This window comes from Pongo abelii, chromosome 20 (assembly GCF_028885655.2).
Source record: "Pongo abelii isolate AG06213 chromosome 20, NHGRI_mPonAbe1-v2.0_pri, whole genome shotgun sequence".
NCBI classification, from domain to species: domain Eukaryota; kingdom Metazoa; phylum Chordata; class Mammalia; order Primates; family Hominidae; genus Pongo; species Pongo abelii.
Genome location: NC_072005.2, coordinates 55,301,406 through 55,318,513, shown reverse-complemented (window position 1 = coordinate 55,318,513; position 17,108 = coordinate 55,301,406). Strand labels below are relative to the sequence as shown.

General features: G+C 53.7%; 3 protein-coding genes across 8 annotated transcripts in view; 1 reads left to right on the top strand and 2 right to left on the bottom strand.

The window, feature by feature from the left end:
- Positions 1-4,841, bottom strand: part of PPFIA3 (PTPRF interacting protein alpha 3) — a 31,012-nt gene extending 26,171 nt beyond the window's left edge. For all 5 annotated transcript variants that reach the window (XR_008516670.2, XR_008516671.2, XM_054540916.2 and 2 more), the window contains exon 1: positions 4,656-4,841. The gene's annotated coding sequence lies outside the window, so the exon portion shown is untranslated. The remainder of the gene's footprint in view (positions 1-4,655) is intronic.
- Positions 4,842-5,192: 351 nt separating this feature from the next.
- C20H19orf73 (chromosome 20 C19orf73 homolog) lies at positions 5,193-5,869 on the top strand. Its single transcript, XM_009232872.2, has one exon. The coding sequence runs from the start codon at positions 5,348-5,350 to the stop codon at positions 5,735-5,737; it is 390 nt and encodes a 129-aa protein (XP_009231147.1). The 5' UTR covers positions 5,193-5,347; the 3' UTR covers positions 5,738-5,869.
- Positions 5,870-5,909: 40 nt separating this feature from the next.
- LIN7B (lin-7 homolog B, crumbs cell polarity complex component) lies at positions 5,910-10,040 on the bottom strand. Of its 2 annotated transcripts, XM_002829538.4 has the most exons (6): positions 9,949-10,040; positions 9,427-9,545; positions 9,063-9,134; positions 7,902-8,111; positions 6,352-6,515; positions 5,910-6,018 (listed from the first exon to the last, which is right to left on the bottom strand). In XM_002829538.4, the coding sequence occupies exons 1-6, from the start codon at positions 9,983-9,985 to the stop codon at positions 5,997-5,999; spliced, it is 624 nt and encodes a 207-aa protein (XP_002829584.1). In that variant the 5' UTR covers positions 9,986-10,040; the 3' UTR covers positions 5,910-5,996. The 2 variants fall into 2 exon arrangements, with proteins under 2 accessions (XP_002829584.1, XP_054396890.1); XM_054540915.2 differs by lacking the exon at positions 9,063-9,134 and having other exon boundaries at positions 9,949-10,015.
- Between the last annotated feature and the right edge of the window lie 7,068 nt (positions 10,041-17,108).

The window sequence follows — 17,108 nt, the reverse complement described above, 5'->3', positions numbered from 1 at the left end:
AAAAAAAAAAATCTAGAACTCAGAACCTGCTAGGGATGAAGGTATAACACAGAATATAGCAGGGGGCCGGGCGCGGTGGCTCATGCCTGTAATCCCAGCACTATGGGAGGCCAAGGTGGGAGGATCACTCGAGCCCAGGGGTTTGAGACCAGCCTGGGAAACACGGTGAAACCCTGTCTCCACAAAAAAATACAAAAATTAACCAGTCTCATAACCTGGTCTCAAAATAAATGAATAAATAGACTTCTTTTTAATTTAATTACATTTTTAAAAAAGAATATAGCAGGAGTCACATCCTTGGTTTTATCCTGTGTCTAAGAGTTTGCTTGGAACTTAGAAGTGTCTATAGGGCGGGGAGGGGGAGGGATCAAAAGGATGCATTTTGAGAATTGAGCATTTCCTGGAATAAAGACTGAGCTGGCAAAGGAGGGGGGCTGTTCTGGAAATAAGGACATTTCTAGGCTGAAGGCTCCAGAAGAAGAGAGAGCCTAGAACAAGCTTACAATGCCAAAGTGGCAGATGGAGGAGAAAACCCACGATCCACCAGGGGACAAGTTCTAAACTAAGGCTGCACTGGGGAAAAAATGACAGAAAATGAATGGGCCTAGAACCTAGAACCGGGGGAAGGAAAACATTATGTAGAACACTTCACTGGGAATCTTTTACATTTAAGAATATGAGGCCGGGTGCGGTGGTTCACGCCTGTAATCCCGGCATTTTGGGAGGCTGAGCCGGGTGGATCATTTGAGGTCAGGATTTTGAGACCAGCCTAGCCAACATGGTGAAACCGTGTCTCTACTAAAAACACAAAAATTAGCCAGGCATGGTGGTACACACCTGTAATCCCAGCTCCTCGAGGGGCTGAGGCAGGAGAATTTGCTTGAACACGGGAGGCAGAGGTTGCAGTGAGCCGGGACTGCGTCACTGCACTCTGGCCTGGGCGACAGAGTGAGACTCGGTCTCAAAAAAAAAAAAAAAAAAGAATGTGAAATTAGGGCCAGGCACAGTGGCTCCTGCTTGTTGTAATTCCAGCACTTTGGAGGATCGCCTCAGTAACATAATGAGATCCAATGTCTAAACAACAATAACAGGCCGGGCGCGGTGGCTCACACCTGTAATCCCAGCACTTTAGGAGGCAGGATGGGGATTACTTGAGGTCAGGAGTTCAAGACCAGCCTGGCCAACATGGCAAAACCCTGTCTCTACTAAAAATACAAAAAAAATTAGCCAGGCGTGGTGGTATGTGCCTGTAGTCCCAGCTATTTGGGAGGCTGAGGCAGGAGAATTGCTTGAACCCAGGAGGCAGAGGTTGCAGTGAGCTGAGATCGTACCACTGCACTCCAGCCTGGATGACAGAGCGAGACTCCATCTCAAAAATAAAATAAAAACTAAGCAACAGGCCGGGCGTGGTGGCTCCTGCCTGTAATCCCAACATTTTGGGAGGCCAAGGCAGGCGGATCACGAGGTTAACAGATAGAGACCATCCTGGCTAACACGGTGATACCCTGTCTCTACTAAAAATACAAAAAATTAGCTGGGCGTGGTGGTGGGCGCCTGTTGTCCCAGCTACTTGGGAGGCTGAGGCAGGAGAATGGTGTGAACCTGGAAGGTAGAGCTTGCAGTGAGCCGAGATCGCGCCACTGCACTCCAGCCTGGGAGACAGAGCGAGACTCCGTCTCCCCCACCCCCCAAAAAAACAACTAAACAACAACAACAAAAAAGAATGTGCAATTAGATAGAGCTTCCTTAGACCCTAAAACAGGGAAACAGGGAAGGGCATTCTAGAATCAATGGCACGAATTAGGAAGCCTAGAGCACATACTGGAACACACACATCTTAGAAGTTAGATTGCTCCTGGGAAGAGAATGGAATCTAGAACAATGTGGCTGAAACCTGGAACACACTTGAAATAAACATTTAGCAAAGAAGGAAGGACTGGTTGTTAGAACTTTGGAACATGTCTGAGGATACGGTGGGATCAGAATCTGGCTCAGGGGTCTTATCTAAATATATGAAAAAAACAAAGGCTGGGCACAGTGGCTCACACCTATAATCCCAGCACTTTGGGAGGCCGAGGCGGGTGATCACCTGAGGTCGGGAACTCGAGACTAGTCTGACCAACATGGAGAAACCCCCATCTCTACTAAAAATACAAAAAATTAGCCGGACATGGTGGTAGGCGCCTGTAATCCCAGCTACTCAGGAGGCTGAGGCAGGAGAATCGCTTGAACGCGGGAAGCAGAGGTTGTGGTGAGCCAAGACCGCACCATTGCACTCCAGCCTGGGCAACAAGAGTGAAACTCCGTCTCAAAAAAAAAAAAAAATTGGCATCTGGCCTAGAACTCAGACCATGCCTGGAATGAAAATGGAACACAGAACAGACATCAACTGGGAGTGTTCTTGTGTTTAGAAGGAATCTAGAACATGGAGCAATGCAAGAGCACATGTGCCACAAGAAATGTGGCCGGGCCAGGCAAGATGGCCATGCCTGTAATCCCAGCACTTTTGGGAGCCAACGGAGAAGGATCGCTTGAGCCTAGGAGTTTCAGACCAGTCTGAGCAACATGGCGAAACCCCCATCTCTAAAAAAATAAATAAATAAATACAATAATTTTTTTTTTTTGAGACGGAGTTTCGCTCTTGTTGTTCAGGCTGGAGTGCAGTGGCATGATCTCAGCTCAATGCAACCTCTGCACATCCAGGGTTCAAGCGACTCTCCTGCCTCAGCCTCCTGAGTAGCTGGGATTACAGGCATGTGCCACCATGCCTGGCTAATTTTGTATTTTTAGTAGAGACAGGGTTTCTCCATGTTGGCCAGGCTGGTCTAAAAATCCTGACCTCAGGTGATCCGCCTGCTTCAGCCTCCTGAAGTGCTGGGATTACCGGCATGAACCACCGCGCCTGGCCAAAAAAAAATTTTTTTAATTAGCCAGGCCTGGTGGTGAGTGCCTGTGGTCCCAGCTACTCAGGAGGCTAAGGTGGGAAGCTCACCTGAGCCCAGGAGGTGGAGGCTGCAGTGAGCTGTGATTGTGCCACTGCACTCCAGCCTGGGCAACAGAGACCTTGTCTCAAAAAAAATAAATAAAAAGAAAAAGAAATTTGTATGGCAGCAGGCCACAGAATACGTCTGGAGGAGGTGATTTGTGTTCGGCTCATTGGCCTGGGAGAGTGTACTTGAAGAGTGGGAACTCATCTGAGCCTCAGGGGGCAATGGAGTGCTAGAAACATCTCAACAAGCTGCGTCTTAGGGGAAAGAGTAGAGAGTCCTGAAGCCCACTACCTGGGGTGACATGAGGATGAGATAAGGGTTTGTTAAGGCCACAGGAGATGTGAAGTTGATAGGGCAGAGTGATGAGGCTGTGAAGACCTGGTTCCTAAAATGAGACCTGAGAAACTAGATACCTGCTGGGGAGGGCAGTGGACAGAGCTGGGAGCCTGGACTCCTGAATCCTTGTGGAGGTAAATGATGGGGGATTGGAAGGTGAGAGCCTGAGGTCTTGTTTGGAGAGAGGGTTGAGGCAGACAGCCTCGGTAAAAGCTGGTGGGCAGTACAGAAGCTGGGGTCTGAACTCCTGGGTCCCTGAGGGGATACAAGACTGGGACCAAGACATTTAGGTCCCCAAGTGGGAGTGTGAACAGAAGTCAGAGAACTGCATTGAAAATCACATTCTGGGTCCCCCAAAGGAAGGGAGTCATGGCGCCTGAGTCCCTCAGGGAGCAGATGCTGGGTGCCAGGAGGCTAAGTCTGTGTGTCTGCAGGGCACAGCGGCTGTTGAACGGGGTTCTAAGCAGAGCAAACGCTGGGGAACAGGATCCCTAGGTGCTGACGGGGTGAGGGCTACCACCTGCGGCCAGCAGAGGTGTAGACACGGACAGGCTTCCCGAACGGGGTGGGAGCTGCATGCCCGGGTGCCATGGTCCCCACGGCGACCAGAACAGGAAAATTCAGAAGCCCTGGATCCTCAGGGAGCAGCTGGAGTCCCAGGAACCTGGGGTGCCGAGGACGGGGCCACGAGCCCGGCCGGCAGAACCCAGAGGCTGGGGCGCCTGGGTCGGGGAGGGCCCGGGTATTCCCGGGTCAAAGGCGCGGCGGGGGGGATCCCCGCGCCGCCTGCGCCCCCTCCCTGGTGGCGGCGGCGGGAGGTGGGGGGAGGCGAGGCTGACGAGCGCGCTGACCATGGACAGCTCCAGAGCGGGCCTGTGTCCAGGGCGGCCGCCGAGCCTGCCTGGACCGTGGGACGCGGCCGGCTGTGCAAGCCCGAGGCTGGCGACGGGAGACGGAGTGCGCGAAGCGGGGACGATGCGGACGCGCCTGGGGAGTCTGGCACCGCCGCGGCGGGTGTCTGGAGCTCCCAGAACAGGGTCAGGAAGGGGGATCTAGGCTCTAGAGGGGTCCCGGGGCCGGACCGGGAAATCCAAGCTCCTGGGCCCTGGAGAAGGCGCGAGGCGGCTGTGCGCCCGGGATTCTAGGGTTCGGTCGGGGACTCTGGGCGCCGGGAGGGGCACGCCTGAGTCCCCGGGGTTGGGCTGTGAAATCTGGGCTCGGGGGTCCCCTGGGATGAGGAAGGGAATCCGGGATCTCGGGGAGGCGGGGGAGGCTCGCCAAGGGGTCCCCGGGGTGGGCGCTGCCAGGAGGGCCGGGCCGGGCTCTTACCTGCCTGGTCCGCGGCGGCTGCGGGCGGAGCTGGGCTGCAGGAGGGACGTGGGGTGGAGTGGGGGGGCCGGGCGGGGCCCCTGGCTGCGGCCGGGGCCCGGCTCTGTCGCTTCGGAGCCCTGTCTCCGACGCTCGCGCGGGCTCCGCGTCTCTGGCTCCGGCTTGGGCGCTGGGGACCCCCCTCCCCCTCACGCTCTCACTGCCTTCTACCCCCAAAATAGCCCCCTGCCCCTGTCACCGATCAGCCTCCCCCCGCGAGGCCGCAGCCGCCAGATCCAGGGGTGCCCACCAGCGCCCCCCAAATCCCACCTTCCCCCCCAAAAAATTCCTCCTCCCTCCCCCTCCCCCCCCACGGCTCCCGGGCGGTCGTGGCCCCTTTAACAGGAGACTGACAGACGGCGATGAGCGGCCAATGGGAAACAGCGTCGGCGCCGGCCGGCGACTAGACCCCGCCTCCACACCGGCCGGGAGGGGTCGCGCGGGCGGAGAGCGAGAGGCGGGGCATAAGGCGCGTCGACCAATAGGCGCGCGGCGTGAGGCGGCTGGGGCGGCAGGCGGAGCCCGGCAGGGGGATGATGTCACCTGGAGCGAGTAGCGCGCGGCGTGGAACGCGAGTCGCGACCCCGGCTCCCGGCAGTGGCGCGCACTAGCCCTCGCGCCGCACTGGACACGAGGGCTGGGCGGGCAGCGGGATGGGGCTAAAGGTTGGATTTCAACGCGGGGGCAGCTTCCGGAAAGACGCGCTGTGGTTGGAAGGTGGAGTGAGCGCCCGGTGGGCGAGGGCACCTCATTCTGCACCCCTGCGCCCGCCTCGGGAACTGCACGCGGCACCCCCACCCGCGACTCCCACGCAGACAGTAGTGCGGCCTGCAGGGTTCCCCCGGCGGACGAGGCTAATGGTTCGCTCCGCCCCGCCCACACAGAGGCCGCCCACTGGCTCCAGCTGCGTTTCAGGACTCTGGAGGAAGGCACTTGGCCTTCGCCCTCAGACGCTCTTAAGGGTAGGCGGCGTTGTCCTCAGTTCTGCCCCAGCACTCAGACCCAGACTGCGTCCCGGCCTCCGCCCTCCGCCCTCGGACTAGTCTCTTGGAAGCCGGCCTGTCTCCGCCTTCAGACCTAGGGAGAGGTCTTAACCTCTGTTCTCAGATTCTGGAAAAGGCTTCTCAAGGGCTTGGCCTGACCTCAGCTCCTCGCATTCCCTCCACATCTCCAGACACCAACCCAGGGATGCAGGACAGACACACAGACACTCAGTGAGGGTCAAATATCTTTAAATAAAGTGCCAGGAACAATAAATACTGTACAGGAAGAGAGTGCACGTGAACGTCCAGATCTGTGGTTTCAACCTCGAGACTCCAAGGACCTGCAAGTGGGGTGGAGAAGGGACCCGGGATCAGGGAGGCTCCGGGTAGATGAGAGAGGCAGGACTGGGGTTGCAGGGGCAAGGGCCCACGGAAGTGGGCTGAGGGATCCCAGCCACAGTACGTTCCATATCTTGGGATGGAAGGAAGCTAAGGGCTCCCCAGGGGGTTTGGCCAGACTAGCCTGGGGTGAGAGCCTGGGCCAAGGGTCAAGGGTCAGGATCCCAGAGGAGGGGCCGGGGCTGGAAGATCCAGGAGGCATTGGCCTGGTTTGGGAGCCTGGGGTTAAAGGGAGCCAGTGGAGGCCCCAGGGGTGTGGTGACCCAGGGGCTCACGAGTAGCTCTGATGCTGTTGGCGCCGGCGGGCAGAGCGCATCTTCTCGAACCGGGCCTCCATCTCCTCCAGCACTCGCGGCGTGTAACGGACAACCAGCTTCACCGAGCCCTGGGCCGCCTTCAGCAGCTCCACCGCTTTCTCATGCTGCTCACCCTCAACGCTCTGCAGGGCCCAACACAGACAGCTGAGCCTGGGGCCCGCTGCCCTCGTCCAGCCCCCACTGGGAGATGGGACCCACTGCTAGTGAGCCTGGTGCCAGCCCTGAGATGCCAATGCCTCATGTCCTCCTCGTGGGAGAGTCATTAACTCCTGGTTCAGTGTCCTCCTCCAAAACCTCCCAGGATTCCCATGTCAGGGACAGCCCCGTGTTCCCTCAGTCCCTGGCCAAACGTCCAGATCCATCTTTGTGGCCTCCCTGCCCACAGCCCACTAATGCCCGCCTGCCTTGACTCCCTCTTCTTTGTCCCCACAGCCCTGGGCCAGCTCAGGCCTTGTCCTCCTTTCTCTGGACTCTTACCCCAGCCTCTTCCCTGGCCTGGCTTCTAGTCTCTCCCCTCAGTTCATCTCCCATAGAGTCCCAGAGGGGTCCTTCTGCACCTGCAAGCTGAGCTTATCCCTGGCTCACCCCTCCCATAGCTCCCCAGCACCCATGGGACGAAGTCCCAGCTTCTCAGGCTGGCACTCAGGTCCTGTATGGCTGACCCCAGCCATCTCTCCAGTTATGCTTCCCTCAACTCTAACCACAGTGATTTTTTTTTTTTTTTTTTTTTTTTTTGAGAGGGAGTCTCACTCTGTCACCCACGCTGGAGTGCAGTGGTGCTATCTCAGCTCACTGCAACCTCTGCCTCCCAGGTTCAAGCGATTCTCCTGCCTCAGCCTCCCAAGTAGCTGGGATTACGAGTGCCTGCCACCACACCTGGCTAATTTTTGTATTTTTAGTAGAGACGGGGTTTCACCATGTTGGCCAGGCTGGTCTTGAACTCCTGACCTCAAGTGATCCACGTGCCTCAGCCTCCCAAAGTGCTGGGATTACAGGCGTGAGCCACCACACCCAGCCCAACCACAGTGATTTTAATTACCTGCATGTCCCAGACCTCCATCAGAACTAAGCCCTTTCTTTTCAGCTCAGAGGTATGCCAAGTCAGTATCCTTATCCACAGTACCCTCAGCAGGAACACCCTGTACCTTGTTTGCCTGGAGAACTCCTACTCATCCTTTAACACCCAACCCAAATGTTCCTTACTCTGCAAAACTTTCCTGTATCTACACTGGCCTGGTGCCACATCTGGGCTGTCACAGTACTTTGCACTTCCTCATTATTATGTCTCTGGATTAGGACTATTTCGGCCGGGGCCTACTGCCCTCCCCAGAGAGGGAAGGTTGAGTGTAGGGAGCTGAGGCCAACATCTCTCAGGGTCTGTAACATTGCCCGGCACAGGGCTAGCCATAGACACAGCACTCAGTGTGTGTTGAGTGAATGTCAAAAGCAGGGGCTATGCTACCTTAGACAGACTGTGTCCCCCAGTCCTGCCTCAGCCCTCCACTCACCACACCGTTCACCGACAACAGTTGATCCCCACGCTTGAGGCCTCCGTGGCGGTCAGCCACACCCCCTGGGATGACCCGGGAGATGTAGATGGGCGAGTTTTGCTCTTTGCCACCCATGATGTTGAAGCCTAGGCCCTCATCCGTCTTGGGTAGCTCCACTACCCTGGGATGTGCGTGGCCCTCGCTGGCTGTGAAGGCAGCCACTGTGGCCTGGGAGAGAGAAAGTGACTGAAGATGAGGGCCCCTTCCAGGTGGGCATGAAGGCTGGGGTGGGGGATGTGGACCGAGGACAGCGATTTAGCCTGGGTTGCTATCCCCAAGCACGGGACACTTGCCATGGCACAATGCACGATCCCCCGTAATGACTGTGCGTCTCTTTCTGTTCATTTGCAAGAGAAAGTGTCCATTTGGTGTGTGTCTTGAATACCCCATACTTGCCAATCTTACTTTTTTTTTTTTTTTTTTTTTTTGAGATGAAGTCTCACTCTGTCGCCCAGGCTGGAGTGCAATGGCACGATCTCGGCTCACTGCAACCTTGGCCTCCCGGGTTCAAGCGATTCTCCTGTCTCAGTCTCATTTGTAATCCAGCTGGGATTACAGGCACCCACCACCATGCTCGGCTAATTTTTTGTTTGTTTTTTTGTTTGTTTGTTTGTTTTTGTATTTCTCTAGAGACGGGGTTTCACCATGTTGTCCAGGCTGGTCTCGAACTCCTGACCTCAACTGATCCACCTGCCTCAGCCTCCCAAAGTGTTGGGATTACAGGCGTGAGCCACCGTGCCTGGCCTCAATCTTACTTTTAAACAGAGGAAAGCCAGGCCTGGAGGGAGATCTGAGCCTCCGGACAGCAGCAAGAGGTAGCAGCATCTAACTATTGTGCAGTGAGAAGTCAGAGCGCCATGACTTTCCTGGTTTGCACTGTACAGATGTTGAAGGTTATCTTCTAGCCAGCCATGCCATATTGTTTCCATTTGCAGTTGCTAAAGACGCCTTAGTATGGCATTTAAGTTAAAAATGTGCGATTATTTAATAATAGTAAGGGTGGCACATAGATTTAGCAAAAATCATGAGGGAGGAAACAGAAATGACTGGCATGAAGGAGATATTGAGTTCGACTAGGCAGTTAAATAGACACCAGGAGCAATGGGGTGCGGGGCCCACCTTGGCTGTGGCATGGGCTCGGATCTCGGCGCTGCCGGTGATGTCCAGCGTGTCATAAAGCTGTTCATACACCTGGGTGAGGAGGCAGCGGCATCAGGGAGCCGCCAGCTCCTCCAGCCCTATACGCAGGAGTTCAGGCCTCTAGACCCTCTCCCGCTACCACGCAAGGATCCGCCCCGCCCCCGCAACAGAAGCCCGAGGAAACTACAACTCCCGAAGAACCCCTGAACTGAAGCGTTGGAACCCCAAGGCGAGCCGCCTCGGGAGCTGCCGGGAGGCGTAGTCTCCGGGCTCGGGACAAGCAGAAGGAGGAGGAGGAGGACGACGGCCACCAGCTCGCGCCCCTGCGCCGCGCGCCCCTCACCTCTCGGATAGCGGAGCAGAAGCGGCTCTGCAGAACTCGCTGGAGGGCCTGCAGCTTCTGCGGCGGCAGCTCCCCGCTGCGCTGGAGCCGCTCGAGGAGCTCAACCGCCCGGGACACGTCTGCGGGGCGGGGGCGGGGCGCAGAAACCCCGAGTGTCAGAGACCCCGAGACGCAGAGAAGCAAGGAGAGCGGCAGAGTGAGGCCGAGCGCACAGTCCGGGGAGGACGGCCGAAGCCTAGTCGGACACCCCGCAGAGTCCGGGGTGGCGCAGAAGAGATCGCCACCAGCGGCCCTGCGGCCCCGGGACCCCTCCACAGGCCGGGGTGTAAGGCGGGCGCCCCGCGCCCCGGCCCGCGCCCAGGGAGCCTCCCACACCTAGCGACCGCCCGGCCCCGGCGCCCGCCCCGCCCACCCGCGGTCCGCTGGCCCACCCGCACCGGCCTGACCCGGGAAGGGCGGGGACCGGGGGCTGGGTATGCAGGCGGCGGCCCGGGTGGGCAGGGCCCCCTGGCGCGCGCTTACCCCGCTCCAGCCCCAGCGGCTCCACCAGCGCAGCCATGTCGGCGCCACAGCTGCCAGCCGCCCGCCTGCCCTGGCGCCGGCGAGGAGGGCGGGTCTGCGCGAGGCCACGCCCCGGGCCACGGGCGCCCCCTGCGGAGGCGCAGCCTGGAGAGCGCCCAGCTCTCCCGCGCGGGACTGCTCTGACCACCTGCCGCGCGCCAGCCGCGGCCCTGCCCTCCGCCCCGGCCAGTCGGTCCTGTTGGCGACCCCTCCCACTGCAGGTTCGGTCTGTGTGTCCCCTTCAGGATCCGTGTCTGCCTGCCCTCCACATCTGTCTATACCCTGTCCATCCTTTTCCCACATTCATTCAACAAACTCTTGTGAAACATCTGAGCCCAAGGCATGGACACCGTGGTGAGCAGGGCAGCCAAGCCCACGGCCCGAAAGAAGCTTCCAGTCTATAGGGGAGGTAGACGACCAACCACGGCTGTGATGAGAGCTGAGAGTGGGGAGGTGATGATCTAGAAGACGAAGGAAATCCTAGAGGAGAGACATTGACATACAGTCCTGGGAGGTAAGATGAACAAGAGGTGGAGCTTGGGTCACCCCCACCACGCAGAAAGAGCCCACGTCGCTGGAAGCAGAGTTAGGATTGGTTGATGATGAGGTGAAAAGGTCGGCAGGATAGTTTATGCCTGGGCTCCTGCGTTGGCATATGTGCCTTGAGGATTTGGGGCTTCATGCAAACTGCTAAGAGTAAAATATGACACTCAAATTTGTATTATTATTTTTTTTTTTTTTGAGACGGAGCCTCGCTCTGTCGCGCAGGTTGGGCCTCAAATTTGTATTTTAAGATCACTGGGGCCGGGCACGGTGGCTCACACCTGTAATCCTAGCACTTTGGGAGGCTGCATTAAGACTACTTGAGCCCAGGAGTTCAAGACCAGCATGGGCAATATAGTGAGACCTCGTATCTATTGAAACAAAAAAATCACTGTAGCCACTGTGGAGACTGGTTTGGACAAGAACAAGAGGAGAAGCAGCGGGGCAACTTAGGAAGCTACCTCAGCCATCCAGGTGGCAGCTGGCACCAGGGCCAAAGCACAGAAGATGAGTGGGCAGATGTGGAAAATGTCTAGACAAGCCTTGGTGCTTGGCTATATATGGGGATTGGGAGGTGCAGGAGAAGACAGTATTAAGGTGCTTTGGTGCCATTTTTAAGATGGTCTACACTGAAAGAGGGATACTGGATATTTTGTTTGTTTTTTGAGACAGAGTCTTCCCTCTGTTGCCCAGTCTCGAGTGCAGTGGCGTGATCTCGGCTCATTGCAACCTCTGCCTCCCGGGTGCAAGCAATTCTCCTGCCTCAGCCTCCCAAGTAGCTGGGAGTACAGGTGCGCACCTCCGCACCTGCCAAATTTTTGTATTTTTCGTAGAGATGGGGTTTCACCATGATGGCCAGGCTGGTCTCGAACTCCTGACCTCAAGTGATCCACCTACCTCAGCCTCCCAAAGTGCTGGAATTACAGGCGTGAGCCACTTTGCCTGTCCGATACTGGATATTTTGAATTTGAGGAGCCTATGCAGAATCCATGGGGAGAAACTATCGATCTAGGTCTAGGGCTCAAAAGAGCAACCTGGTCTGCAGGCATGTTTGAATATTGGGGCATAGGTGGTAAATAAAACCACAAGCATGGATAAGAATATCAGGGGCAAGCGAATATTAAGATGGCCTAGAACTGGTCCCCAAACCTCTCTAACACTTAAAAGTCAGGAGGACAGCAGAGAATGGCATGAAATGCAGGCGGAAACCCAGGTGGGAGAAACCATGAGAAGAGAGGTTTTTAAATTTTATCTTTTTTTTTGTTTGTTTTAGACGGAGGGGTCTTTGTTGCTCAGGCTGGTCTTGAACTCCTGGGCTCAAACAATCCCCCTGCCTCGGCCTCCCAAAGTGCTGAGTTTACACGCATGAACTGCTGTGCCTGGCTGAGAGTGTTTTTAAAAAGAAGTGTGGCTGGGCGTGGTGGCTTACGCCTGTAAACGCAGCACTTTGGGGGGCCGAGGTGGGTGGATCGCCTGAGGTCAGGAGACCAGCCTGAACACATGGAGAAACCCCGTCTTTACTAAAAATACAAAATTAGCCAGGCGTGGTGGTGCATGCCTGTAATCCCAACTACTGGGGAGGCTGAGGCAGAACTGCTTGAACCCAGGAGGCGGAGGTTGCGGTGAGCCGAGATCGCGCCATTGCATTCCAGCTTTGGCAACAAGAACGAAACTCCGTCTCAAAAAAAAAAAAAAAAAAAAAAAAAGGTGAGGCCAGGCATGGTGGCTCACTCCTGTAAGCATTTTGTGAGGCTGAGGCGGGTGGATCACCTGAGATCAGGAGTTTGAGACCAGCCTGGCCAACTTGATGAAACCCCATCTCTACTAAAAATACAAAAAATTAGCTGGGCGTGGTGGCAGGTGCCTGTAATCCCAGCTATTCGGGAGGCTGAGGCAGGAGAATTGCTTGAACCCAGGAGGTGGAGGTTGCAGTGAGCCGAGATCGTGCCATTATACTCCATCCTGGGCAATAAGAGCGAAACTCTGTCTTGGAAAATTAAATAAATAAATAATAAAAAAAGGAAGTGGTCAGTGGTATCAAGCTCTAGAGAGGCCGAGGAGATGTGGACAAGACTTTGGAGAAGTCTGGCTGCTCTTCTGGTTCTGCTGGGTGGCGATATGGAGTCCAGAAAAGGGCTTGTTCCAAGTGGGAGGACTAGAGCAGGTTTGTCTGGCTCTCTCCTTCACTGTAGTTCTCTCTTTAGCAAAAAGTAATGTCTTTATGGGATTAAAAACAAAATCAAATAACACAGACAGGCTAATAATGAAAAGCACCAGCCTCTACCTCTCCTTACTCTACTCACTGTGAGAGGGAACTTACAGATGTTTAGTCTGAGAGCTGCTTGTGTGTCTAACATGCTATTTCTCTCTCTATATATACATACATATATATACGTATATATGTAAATGTGTGTATATATACATATACACACGTGTGTGTATACATGTATACATACACGTATATATACATATACACACGTGTATGTATACATACACACGTGTCTATACATACACACGTGTCTATATATACATACACACGTGTATACATACATACACACACGTGTGTATATACATACATACACGTGTGCATATACATATGTGTATATACATACACGTGTATAAACATACACACGTGTATATATACATACATACACGTGTATATACATGCATACACGTGTGTATATACGTACATACACGTGTGTATATATACACACGTGTATGTATGAGATATATATGACATATATATATATATATATATGACATATATATATATATATATATATATATATATTTCTTCTATTTATTTGAGGTGGAGTCTCTGTCATCCAGGCTGGAGTGCAGTGGCTGCAGTCTCCACTCACTGCAACCTCTGCCTCCCGGGTTCAAGCGATTCTTCTGCCTCAGCCTCCCAAGCAGCTGGGACTACAGGCGTGCACCACCATGCCCAGCTAAGTTTTTGTATTTTTAGTAGAGATGGGGTTTCACCATATTGACCAGGCTGGTCTTGAACTCCTGACCTCGTGATCCACCCGCCTCGGCCTCCCAAAGTGCAGGGATTACAGGCGTGAGCCACCGCGCACGGCTGTTTTTAAATTTTTTTGAGATGAAGTGGACTGTTGCCTAGGCCAGAGTGCAGTGGCAAGATCTCAGCTCACTGCAACCTCCGCCTCCCGGGTTCAAGCGATTTTCCTGCCCCTGTCTCCTGAGTGGCTGGGATTACAGGTGCCCCCCACCACACCCAGCTAATTTGTATATTTTTAGTAGTGACAGGGTTTCTCCATGTTGGCCAAGCTGGTCTTGAACTCCTGACCCTGAGTGATCTGCCCACTTCAGCCTCCCAAAGTGCTAAGATTATAGGTGTCAGTCACTGCACCCGGCCCTTGATTTATCAATTTAGATGTAATAGATTACAGATTGATTTTCTGCTCTTACCATCTTTTCCCTAAACTTCTGGGAAACTTCAGTCCTCTTACCCGACTCTGAACCAAATTGCTTTCTAGAAACTGCCATCCTGGAACTTCCTTCCACTGATCTCCTGAATTAGATCCAGTTTGTTCTTGTAAATCCTTCATTTTAGTGAAGTATGGCTTCAGTTATTCCTAAAGAGGTTGTGAGACGTCTCTTTCAAGAAAGTTTGAGGCCAGGCACGGTGGCTCATGCCTGTAATCCCAGCACTTTGGGAGGCTGAGGCGGGAGGATCACCTGAAGTCAGGAGCTCGAGACCAGCCTGGCTAACATGGTGAAACCCCATCTCTACTAAAAACACAAAAATTAGCCAGGCGTGGTGGCACATTCCCAGCTACTCAGGAAGCTGAAGCAGGAGAATCACTTGAACCCGGGAGGTGGAGGTTGCCGTGAGCCAAGATCGCCCATTGCACTCCAGCCCGGGCGACAGGAGTGAAACTTCGTCTCAAAAAAAAAAAGTTTTTTCAAGTCAGTCTTTCCTAGCATTTCTAGCATTGATAAGGAACACTCCACATTATCTAGTGTCTCATCAACTACTAAATTTTTTTTTTTTTTTTTTTTTTTTTTTTGAGACAGAGTCTTGCTCTGTCCCCTAGGCTGGAGTGCAGTGGCACAATCTCGGCTCTTTGCAACCTCCGCCTCCCAGATTCAAGCAATTCTCCTGCCTCAGCCTCCCGAGCAGCTGGGACTACAGGCGCCCGCCACCATGCCCGGCTAACTTTCGTATTTTTAGTAGAGACAGTGTTTCACCATGTTGGCCAGGCTGGTCTTGAACTCCTGATCTCAGGTGATCCACCCGCCTTGGGCTCCCAAAGTGCTGGGATTACAGGCATTAGCCACCACGCCCGGCTGTCTACTAAATTCTTTAGTGTGTGTGTGTGTGTGTGTGTGTGGTGTTTTGTTGTTGTTGTTGTTACAGGGTCTCACTTTGTTGCCCAGGCTGAAGAGCAGTTGTGCAATCATGGCTCACCGCAGCCTTGACCTCCCTGGGCTCAGGTAATCCTTCCACCTCAGCCTCCTGAGTATCTGGGACCATAGGTGCACGCCACCACGTTTGGCTAATTTTTGTATTTTTTGTAGAGACCAGGCTTTTGCGATGTTGCCCAGGCTGGTCTCCATCTCCTGGGCTCAAGTGATCCTCCCACCTTGGCCTCCCAAAGTGTTGAGTTTACAGAGCCACCAAGCCTGGCCACCACCTACTTCTTAATTTCAGTTGTGTTTTCTAGTTCTAGAATTGCCATTTAACTTTTTGTCAGATTCCAGATTTTTTTTTTTTTTTTTTTTTGAGGCAGGGTCTTCCTGTCACCCAGGCTGGAGTGCAGTGGTGTGATCATAGCTCACTGTAATCTCAAACTCCTTGGCTTAAAGAATCCTCCTACCTCTGCCTCTACTCAAATAGCTAAATTCCAGACATCTCAACATTCTCCATCTTTTCCTTATTTTGTGAATATATCATAGTTATGATAACTCCAACATCTGAATCACCCCTGCCTGGGTCTCTTTCTATTGTCTATTTTGTTTCCCTCTTGGTTTTCAGCAAATTAAGTCCTTTCTAGCAAGGTTGGTAACTATTGAGTAGATGCTGAGTAATGGGTACTAAAAATAGTACATGTGGAGACTCAGAACGTTATCTTCTTCCAGAGTTTTCTTCTGACTAGCAGACTGCCTAAATCCTGAAAAAGTCTGGTTTTAGGCTTTCTTAGCCTGATTGATTATTTATTTATTCTTTTTGAGATGGAGTCTCACTCTGTTGCCCAGGCTGGAGTGCAATGGCACCATCTCAGCTCACTGCAACCTCCACCTCCCAGGTTCAAGCGATTCTCCTGCCTCAGCCTCCCCGAGTACCTGGGATTACAGGTGCTCACTACCATGCCTGGCTAATGTTTTGTATTTTTTAGTAGATTGGGTTTTGCTATGTTGGCCAGGATGGTCTCAAATTCCTGACCTCAGGTGATCTGCCCACCTCAGCCTCCCAAAGAGCTGGGATTACAGGCATGAGCCACCGCACCTGGCCTCAGGGTAATTTTTGTGTTTTTGGTAGAGATGGGGTTTCGCCATGTTGGCCAGGCTAGTCTTGAACTCCTGACCTCAAGTAATCCACCCACCTCCGCTTCCCGAAGTGCTGGGATTACAAGCATGAGCCACCATGCCCAGCCTCTTAGTCTGATTTCTTCTGTTATGGCATTACTCTGACACTGAGGCACCCTGGCCATCTCAAGCAGGGCCAATCCACCATGGTGGGCCTTGAACCCCAACCTGTCTCCCCTAGAACAGCACGGCTGCTGCAGTCTCCAGGCCACCAGTTCCTTAGCCTCCCAGTTACTGCATTCTGATGAGTTTCTTGGGGGGTCTTGCAGACGGTGAGCAGCTTGAGTTGGCAGATGCCTCTAAGGGAGGGTGCACGTAGATTTGGGAGCTCAGTGCCCTCCTCTCCTGTTTTGTCAAGTCCCAGCTGCCTGGCTGAACCTCTGTGAACTTGGCCCAGTGGCAGTCAGTCCCGCCAGACTTCCTCATGCTAAATGGCAAAACATCCTCAAGGAAAAGGCAAGGGTAAGTGCGAAACACACCTGTGTATTCTCTTAACAGATCACACCCCCTCAAGCCTCATCAAAGCTGGCCGCTCTCCAGCACCTTTCCTAAGTTTTTGCCTATTATCCAGCCTTTATGTAACCAGTCTGTGCCATGTTAGTCCAAAATGGGCTTCTTGTAGCCAATACTAGAAGTCTTATAGTTGCAGTATCTGGGATATCTATGAAATATACTAACTAGAGGTATGAAGTTCTTTTATTCCTAAGTCATTTCTTCCAGGGTCAGTTTTTCTATTTATCTCGTGGTCTGTTCTTCCTCAAATGTCTGGGTATCCTCTGTTGGTCAAACTGAAGCCATTAAAAAGCAGACTGAAATCCTGCGTGTCAGTCACAGACCCTCTGAGTTATCAGGCCAAGTTTGCCTTCAGGCTGAGACGCTTCTACAAGACACAAGCCGGTCTGAACACAAGCAGGTTTGCCTAGGCACCCCCAGCCCAGCTCCCAGGTATCCTGAGTGCCAACAGGGAGGCCAACTGTTCTGTACCGAGCTCTCCCTCTGGCCTCCCACCCTTGCTCTCCTGGAGC